Below are 9,678 nucleotides of genomic sequence, written 5' to 3'. Positions count from 1 at the left end.
TTCTCCCCGGTTAGTAGCCGGTGATGTTTCATCCCCGATGATGATGGGTTCCGATCAGTTCTGCATACTGTTATAAGCATGGGATTCTATCTTGCTTCATGGCCTTGACTCCTTTTTAGTGTTAAGAGTGGTCTATAATTTTGCATCCTTTGAGGGTCCTGGTGTAAAATGTACTGTTATGCCCCCTCCGGTTCTTTTTGTTTGCATATAACGTCCAACTGTCATCCAAGGGCTCATGCAAACCCTAGCTGCCGCATCCCTCGACTTATCCCCCTCCTGGACTCCCTATTGCTATCAGAGGAGGCCGAAGTGCCAAGTTTGCCCCACATACAGTTGTGCAGGCTCATGTCCTTATTTTGCACGGAGGCCTCCAGCAGGATTACGTCAGCAGCCCTAGAAGAAAATGAAATGACGCGCGGAACACGACATTTCTTCTTCCTTTCTGGCGTCGCTCGTGCCCTATCTTCATTCCGCATGTCTCCTTTCCTCATGAGGTGGAGTATGGCAAATCGGCGATGACAGGTGGGTCCTGGGCCAGGCAGCTGCTTATCATGCTACCGTCCATGAGGTGGAGGACAGCGGAACCGGGACGGTAGGTGGGTCATGGACCAAGTAGCAGCCTATCGTGCGCTACCGTCCATGGGAGGCGGGAAAAGTGGGCCAAAGGAGATCCCGCAACGCTCGTAAGGGGAGACGGAACGACACAATACAAAAGAGGGGGAGGAGACCACACGCCCAGAGATCTCGTGGGAGGGAGATGATCGGTCGGCCAAATTTTATACAAAAAAACACGTGTTTACGGGAAAAAAAACTAGCAACCTAAACCACTGCCACCAATATTATTTTTGTAAAACAAATCACAATGCCATTGCCTTTTAGTATTTTCCTTAATAAAATTACAATAATTAAGGTTTTTATGCGTCGACAGCTCGCTGTCCAGCCAGGCAAAATGTTTTTCCTTTTTAATCGAGGCGGAAAAGCAGAGCTGCTATTTCTTTCTTCTTTTGAGTTTAGGGTTTTGTAGTACGTACACTGGCATGGACTGTCAAAAGCTTTCTTAATTTGGTTTCCTTATTACTCCTACGGTGAATGAAAGTTGGAATGTACTATTATTTTTGAACCGTAGGCTATTATATAAACCCTTCCGGCCAAAGTCCAAAGCAAGGCGAAGGAGAAGCAATCAGCCAGACCCATTCCTGTCTTGTCTTCTCCTCTCTCCCCTGCTCTCCTCTGCGACGGCGAGAAGCGAGAGGATGAAGAGCCTGCTGGGGGAGGAGCGCAGCTTCATCATCGAGAGCGACGACGACGACGGCGACGAGGAGGATCCCGCCCACAGGGAGGACGACGCCGGCGACGGGTCGTCGTCGGACTCGTCGTCGTGCGGCACCCCGCGCGGCGGCGGCGGCGGCAGCCAGCCCAACTCGTACACCAACCAATGGCCGCAGAGCTACAGGTATGTATATAACGATCCCATCTCCATCCATCAAAGTCTTTCGTTCAACACCATGGATCGATCCCATCTATCGCTTGCTTGCTTGCTACTGCAGTCTCCCTTTTCTTTCTTTCTTTCTTTCTTTCAAGTTTCAACTCGATCCATTCTTTGGCCCCCCTTTGAACAATCGCATGGCGTTCCATTCCTGCTACCGCCTATCAATGGAGTTGAACGAATGAGTGGAGGTGGAGGAGCAGACACACGCTTCCTTTCTGACAGGGAGAGAGAGAGAGAAACAGACAGGACAAAACCAACCTGCTGCATGTTCATCATGTTCTCTTCTCTTATCTTCTGTTCCCCCCTCTGCATCTCTGGATCTGTATGTATGGTGCTTGCTGATGTGGCAATTAGTGAATATACATCCATTCCTCAGAGTGGGAAAGTTGGAATTGTGCTTGCCCACCCATCTCAATCCACTACCTGTACTGGCTTAATCATCATCATCATCCAAAATACCACCTCTACTCATGCCTGTCTCCAAACAAAGCACCACCACTATTATTATTATTATTATTCTTTATTATATTTTGGAAGGATGTCACCAATTTTAAACAGCCAGGTCACCCCTGGTGGGGTGGGGTGATACAGCTCAGCCTTGTGGACCAAGTGACCAGCACCTGGCTGTCACTTCTTCATCATCTGCTCAGCTGTTTCTTTTTCCTTGGATTCTTCCTTCCGAAACGCGCGATTTCGCAGCATTTTTTTTTCTTTTCGGTCCCACGGTTTTGTTTCGCCTTGCGTTTTCATTTTGTTCCAAGTCACCATTTCTGCCCAAAACCTGCATCTGGACTGCTCTTCTTAATTAGATGAGACTGAATCTTACTGTATTTTGTTGGCTACAAATAGCCTGAAACAAGTTAGAAACATTGCCGGGGACCCTGACTCTGAGAAGGCAACTAATTATTTTGTTGGCCAATCTTATTGTATTATAGTAACAAACATTTTTTTCTCTCTTGTGTTTCCACAGGCAATCGATCGACATTCTGAGCAACGTGCAGTCGCCGAGCCTGGGGTTCCTGGGGACCCCGACGCTGAGCAGGCTGTCCAACTCCTTCCTCAACAGCTCCTTCCTCAACACCTCCTTCCGGGGCAAAACCCCCGAGATCGTCTCGAGTCTCGTCAAGCCGCTCATACGCCCGACCACAAGCGACGAGCAACAGCAGCATGAGGACATCCGGAAGAAGAGCTCGCAGTACCTCCTGCCGTCGAGGAAGCCATCGCTGCAGCAGATCCCCGAGGACCGGAAGCCGGTGGTGGTCGGCCATGAGGCTTCGCCGTATCAGCAGTGCTCTTACACCCAGGGAGCTATGAACGGTAAGCACCTGCAACACAGGCTTCGCCGGTGAATGAATTTCCCATTCTGAATTTCAAATGAAATGCTACAGAAATGCTAGATTTGTCGGGCCGACACGAGTAAATCGATTGGTAAAATCCAACCACAAAACTGCATGCTTGTTTTGTGCGCAGAGCCCTCAATTATTGGCACTGCAGCATATTCTTGTGATGTACCATTGCTGAGCATATCAGGGTTGGTGAACCTAGACACGTTCTTAGCAGACCAATGTCCAAGTTCAGTGTACTGAAACTATTAATTAGCTCCATGAATGTTCTGATCAGATCTACTTAACCATCAAGTACACCAAGTGGTGAATTATGCATGATATGATTGAGCACTGTCCATTCGCGTCGTTGAGGCGCCGCATCGCACATGGTTCCCGGTCCACCGTTTCGATTTTTCTTCCTGTTCTTCCGTATTAATAGGGACATCACATGGTTGATGAGTCAGCGCAACCAATCCATGTGACATGTTGTCACATCGAGATCTGCACGCTGTCCCGCTGCTTCCAGACAAACCAGTTGGATCTGCAATAGAATTTCTATTCTGAACGTCTGAACTTTCCTGTGACAAATTTTACTGAACCTGAAGAATACTTGCTCATCCTGGATAAGTACATAATTCTTGATGACAAAAATTCTCTGGTTGTTAAGCCCAGTGCTCCCATTTCTGTTTAATATGCAGGGATAAATGTTCTGTGTGGCGTCGGAATCCTGTCGACGCCTTACGCCATCAAGCAAGGGGGCTGGCTCGGACTGGTGATACTGGTTGTGTTTGCTCTGCTCGCATGGTACACCGGTGTGCTGCTGCGCCGTTGCCTGGACAGCAAAGAGGGCCTCCAGACGTACCCGGATATCGGGCACGCCGCCTTTGGCACCACCGGCCGCATAGCCATCTCGGTAAGATTAAGTTCTTCGGTTTGGGCAGATTTCAGCCCGGGGAAGCTGTTGTGCTAACTTGTTTCTGCTTCTTGTGTGTGGCTTCACTATCTGCAGATAATTCTGTATGTGGAACTGTATGTAAGTACTCCGTACCAACCGACCGTTTAAACCCGAAGAGTCATCGCAACATCTAAAAGAATCTGCGACTAATTAACGGGTTGGTGATCTGTTGTTGCAGGCCTGCTGCATCGAGTATTTGATACTGGAAAGCGACAATTTATCAAAGTTGTTCCCCAATGTACACCTCAACATTGGGGGCTTGACGATAAACTCGCACGTGTTCTTCGCAATCTTGACGACGCTTGTTGTCATGCCGACCACTTGGCTCCGTGACCTTACATGCCTGAGCTATATTTCAGGTCTGCATTCACTTGCTGCTTCTATTTTTTTAAACAATTTTTAACAGAGTATCTAACAAGACTAACACTTTATTTGTATGCTCTGTACTTTGTAGCTGGTGGTGTGGTTGCATCAATCCTTGTGGTCATGTGCCTATGCTGGATTGGGGTTGTCGATCATGTCGGCTTCGAGAACAAAGGGACCGCGTTAAACCTCCCGGGAATTCCTATCGCGATTGGACTGTATGGTTACTGCTACTCGGGCCACGGGGTGTTCCCAAACATCTACTCTTCTCTGAAGAACCGCAACCAGTTTCCTTCCATTCTTTTCACCTGGTAAATTGGCCACTTTGGGACAACCTATATGCAGTCCGTCCATGCCCCATATCATTTGTTTTGGGGAAGGTCAGAACTCACTCTTGGTTTGATGCTTCTGTAATTTCAGCATTGGGTTTTCTACCATTTTGTTTACTGCCGCCGCTGTTATGGGATACAAAATGTTCGGCGAAGCCACCGAGTCTCAGTTCACCCTCAACTTACCGGAGAATCTGGTGGTTTCCAAGATTGCCGTCTGGGCTACGGTAAACTGCTTTTGCTAGATTATTTCAGATCCATTTGTTCTGTAGCAAGCATGTTTTACGTTACTTTATTCTCAGTCATGTTGACTTAGCACCTGAATTTTATTGCAGGTGGCAAATCCGATAACCAAATATCCTTGGCTTGTCAATTATTTATCTTGAAAGGGGATTATTTATTAATCTAAAAACAAAACATAGAGAAAATTCTGTTTCTTGTCTATGCTGTTCTGGAATACAGAACAATCTTTTTTGTAGCTTTACATAATGTTCTGAAATCATTTGTTGATGTATATGACTATTGTGCAATGTCCTTAACGAAGAATCACATATGCATTGACCATAACCCCACTGGCCATGAGTCTGGAAGAGTTGCTGCCGCGGAGCCAGCAGAAGTACTCCAACATAATCATTCTTAGATCAGCCCTGGTGGTGTCAACCCTCATCATTGCCCTGTCAGTTCCCTTCTTTGGTAAGTTAATTTGCTTTCTATCTTTGATCTACTACACATTAGTAGCACACCGTTTGATTATCCACTGACTTTTGTTCTTTTATGTAAATTGACAGCACTTGTGATGGCTCTGATTGGCTCTTTATTCGCGATGCTTGTGGTAAGTTTTCGCTGATTATTTCATCAGATGATAACAAGTAATCGGTAAGCTATTCGTGAGAGGCTAAAATATGTTTTCATTGCAGACCTACATTCTGCCTTGTGCCTGCTTTCTGGCCATCCTCAAGGCAAAAGCGACTTGGTATCAGGTACACAAATATTTCCAACGTCACATTTCTTTATTATAATTATACTTGTATCTAGCAGAACAGAGAAGGTTCTGAAGTCATATTATGATGAGGAGCCTAACTAAAAACTATTTTACAGACTGCGACATGCTCATTCATCATCGCCGTAGGGGTTACCTGCGCCTGCGTGGGGACATACTCATCCCTCTCCGGGATTGTCCAGAACTACGCCACCTGACCCTGAAGTACTTCCTTCCCTACATACATAATAGAGAAGATTGCTCGTTCGACCGCATTATATTATACATATAATTAAGCATATGTATGTATGAGCGAGAGTGGAGGATTCAAATTTTGCCGAACAATGAATTGTGTCCATCGATATATAAATGTTGTATGATTGAATTTGTATTGTTGTTAAATTTGTGGCAACCCCGATAACTCTGCATTATTATTGTTAAATTTGTGCGTTGATGGATCTTTAGCAGTATAAAGTCCGAGTTCTGCTAGCGAATTACCGGCTACTTGAATTTTTCATCAATCTATATTGAGAGTGTAATTTTGCCGACATGCAACTAGAACCTTTATTCGTCTCTAGATTAATTATATTTAGAGTGAGGCGGGTATGATGATGGTTGGATGCTGATTTCGAGGAATAACATGTAAATGCAAAAGAAAGTGAAGGATCTTAGGCAATGCCACATGGTTACTTCGTTGGCGACTAATTAGGGATTTAGGGTGAGGGAGGAAGAGTACGGACTAGATATAAATGCATGAAAAAAATGAGAGGGGGCAGGACGAGGGTTGCCGGAAGGTGTATGCAGGTGACCATTGTCCAAATAATGGAATTAGTTAACCGGGCATCTACATAGCAACATGGGTGGCCATTGTGCATCGGCTATTTAACGGTTGAGCTTTAGGAATTGTCTTACATGCAACTTATTTAGGGTAACTGAAGTACAAGTAAGGTGGGACTGAAGAAGGGGTTCAGGTTGACGCTGCAATGCACATGCAAATATAAAGAACACTAGAAGAACGCCCGTGCGTTCGCAACGGGGCCATATTAACTTTAAAAGTTCAATATCAATTATGTTAATATTATATCTAATATTCTTATACATATTAAGTGACATTGATGACCTTTTTTACCATCAAATTCTCACACACACACACCCTCTCCCTCCCTCTTCCTCACTCTCTCTCCCCCTCTTCCTCACTCGGGAGGTGGGACGAAAATAAACCCGGAACGGAGACTACCAACTGAGACATTAGGAGTAGAGATCATTTAGTTGATAATAATAAATAGAAAACGGTGTTAAAAAGGAGAAACATATTAGAATACATTGAAAAACCAAAAGGACGATGTAAAAGGGGATTCGCCCTACCCCCGGACCTTGCCACCGAACCGGCTCAGTGGTCCAGTCCCCGCGCGGTCGTCTTCTCCTGTTCCCCGAGCCGCGTCGCTACAGAGCCGGGCTCCCGCCTAACCACCTCGCTGGCATCGAAGGGCAATGGATAAGGGTGATGCCCTTCCTTCCCTGCCCCATGGCCTCACTCCTCCTCGATGTCCCCTCTCAAATCCACTTCTCCTCCTCGCTCGCTCGATCCCGTCGATCTGGACGAAGTCAGACGCCAGCCACCATGACCGACCCTGTCCACATGGCCACTGCCCTCCCTGCGGGCTAGGCGCTTGTCGAGCAGCTCCGAACGCCTTCGCTACTTCGTCCGCGCCAACGAGATCAAGTCCAGCACCCCCGCATCGACGTCGTTGCTGTCTTCCTCAACCTTGGGCCACCGCGACATTGCCGTTTGATCCGCGCCGCCCCGAGCTCCCATGTCTTCCCCTAGGGCGCCATTGACACCGCCATGATCTCCTCTTGCCTTTCCCCTGTTTCACCTCTCGTTTGCTCTCGTTAGGTATTTCGCCGTGGCCGAGAACCGCCGTCCGCCAGGGCCATTGCAGGGGTACCCACCGAGCTCCTCGGATTGACCCCGTGGCACATGCCCGCTCCTATGCACGCCCATGCCCGAGCCCGCCGCTCTTCTTTTGCGCCCGGCGGGCCACTCCCTCTCCATGCCCACGCCCGTGCTACACCGTGTCGGTCACGCCCGCCGCTGCCGTCGCGCTCGCCGCAGCCACCGCAACACTGTGCCCCCGCGCGACACACACCCTGGACGCGCGCCACACTCTCGCTGGCTGCGCTCGCCCCGTCTGCTGCCGCCTATCCTTCGCTCGCCCCGCTGTCGCGCCCCTGCCTCGCGCCGCCTCCAGAAGTGGTCAGTGTCCAAATAACAACGATGTCATTATATTCTTTTATTAATACCAATTAAAGGAGCAACAAACTTTTTTCTCAAGAAATTCTTTATCTCACCTTGTTTAGGGCACCACATTGTGTTACAAATCGATTGGTTTGTAGATCTGGCTATCTAGCATGAGGATTGGAAGGATGGAGATCCTGGATGGATGGATCAAGCAGTGGTGTTGCTTGGCCTGGTGATATAATCGTGGAACCAGATCTAACGATGGTCAATGGAGATATTGACAAGCCTTTCGCTGTTGAGCATCAATTTCATGATCGCCTCAACTTTGAAGATGATCTGGTCGTACATCAGAATGATTCCTCCCGCCGTCTTCTCCATGAGCATCTCAGGATGCAGTCGCCCCACTTATTGCATCCGTCCATGACAAATGTGTAATTCAAAATCAAAACCGAGAACATTTCCATGCCTTTTTCTTGAGCCTGGTATGCCCATCAGCCTGGTCTCAGACTTCCTGAGAAGGATGTGGAGGTGGTCATGGAAGTGGCGAAGCCAGGCTATAACTGTGTAGTCACTTGACTACACAGGTTTCTCGTATGAGATCGACCCCCAGGTCTGCATATCACGTCGTTGAACCAGGCAACCAATATTTAACTACACAGGCCCATCTATTCTCTTATTTTTTCTGCTTGTGTAACAATTAGTTGGGCCACTACTGGGCTGTATCGCAAGAAGAAATCCAAAATCGCTTAACTGATCGCACTAGTTTGATCCCCAAATTACGTGATCTCGTTGGCTCCTTCCTTCACGCATGCCTCTCCACCGTGGACGGCCGCCGCAGCGCATCGCCTTCAGACTTGCTGTTCCGGACTCCCAGCGTCGGTGATCTTTGGCTGGACTCTGGACGCGAGACGTGAGGAACGACCACGTTGGGCCGTCCGGCGAGCCGCGAGCGGCACACCTGCGGCTGCACACAAACTGTCTGTCTGAAACTCTGAATCCATCGATCAATACTACTGTACTAGTCTGCACTCTGTATCTGATCCAACACAACTACACAAGGCAAGGCCCTCCACTTTTCTACTTCTACTTGTTTGTTTTATGTGCAAAAACAGCATTACAGTTCATTATTTTCCAGTTTTTCTCTCACTAGCAATATTAAGATTTAGGATGTAGGAGATTATTTTTATTAAGAATAAGAATTGCATATTTCCATTTTCTTAGCAATAGGTTTATTTTGTCGGGTCATTCATTTGATAAATGGATAAATTTCTGAAGAAGTGGCAATCCAACTCAAATGTTGCAAATACCACACAGCAGCAATCACCTGCGAATGAGGAAGAACAGACTCCTATTGATGCTCGAGCCGCTTTGGAACGTGTGTTAATTAATAGTAATGTAAGGCCGCTCCCAGCTAAAGAAAAAGAGGAAGTTGATACATCTAATCTTCCGCCGGATCCTGCAAATCGCATACCAATTTTCCAGTACAGTGCCAAAGTACGTGATGATGTGCGAAGAGCATACCTCCTGAGAGGCCCGTTCCAACCAACAGGACATGCTTTCCTTCAAACAGATTTTAGTGGAGTTCAACGTCGTTTTAATGAAGAGTGGTTCAAGGATCACAAGTCTTGGTTGGAGTATAGTACACAGGAAAATGCAGCATTTTGTCTTTGTTGCTATTTGTTTCAGGATGAAAGCCTAGGCCGTGGCGGTGGAGATGTATTTTCAACAAAGGGGTGGAAAAGTTGGAATAATGTAAAGAGATTGGATATTCATGTTGGGGGTCCTTCAAGTACTCATAATCAGAACATGAAGAGATGTGATGATCTAATGAACCAGAAGCAATCAATTGGAGCTGTCTTACACAAGGGAACAAAGAAATCCAATATAGAGTACCAAACTCGGTTGATTGCGTCAATAGATATTGCAAGGTTGCTTCTTGTTTTGGGCTTGCCATTTCAAGGTCATGATGAAAGCGAGTCTTCTTTGAGGAAGGGGA

General features: G+C 47.1%; 1 protein-coding gene across 1 annotated transcript; it reads left to right on the top strand.

Annotated features, from left to right (window-relative positions):
- The first annotated feature begins 1,150 nt into the window (after nt 1–1,150).
- Nucleotides 1,151–5,882, top strand: LOC123135349 (amino acid transporter AVT1C). Its single transcript, XM_044554383.1, has 12 exons — nt 1,151–1,453; nt 2,460–2,806; nt 3,513–3,727; nt 3,824–3,847; nt 3,948–4,128; nt 4,224–4,443; nt 4,553–4,688; nt 4,797–4,816; nt 5,012–5,154; nt 5,250–5,293; nt 5,379–5,441; nt 5,560–5,882. The coding sequence occupies exons 1-12, from the start codon at nt 1,254–1,256 to the stop codon at nt 5,656–5,658; spliced, it is 1,692 nt and encodes a 563-aa protein (XP_044410318.1). The 5' UTR covers nt 1,151–1,253; the 3' UTR covers nt 5,659–5,882.
- The last annotated feature ends 3,796 nt before the right edge of the window (nt 5,883–9,678 follow it).

Source organism: Triticum aestivum, chromosome 6B, assembly GCF_018294505.1.
Source record: "Triticum aestivum cultivar Chinese Spring chromosome 6B, IWGSC CS RefSeq v2.1, whole genome shotgun sequence".
NCBI lineage: Eukaryota > Viridiplantae > Streptophyta > Magnoliopsida > Poales > Poaceae > Triticum > Triticum aestivum.
Note: the sequence above shows the minus strand (reverse complement) of the source record. Positions and strands in the feature narration are given on the sequence as shown.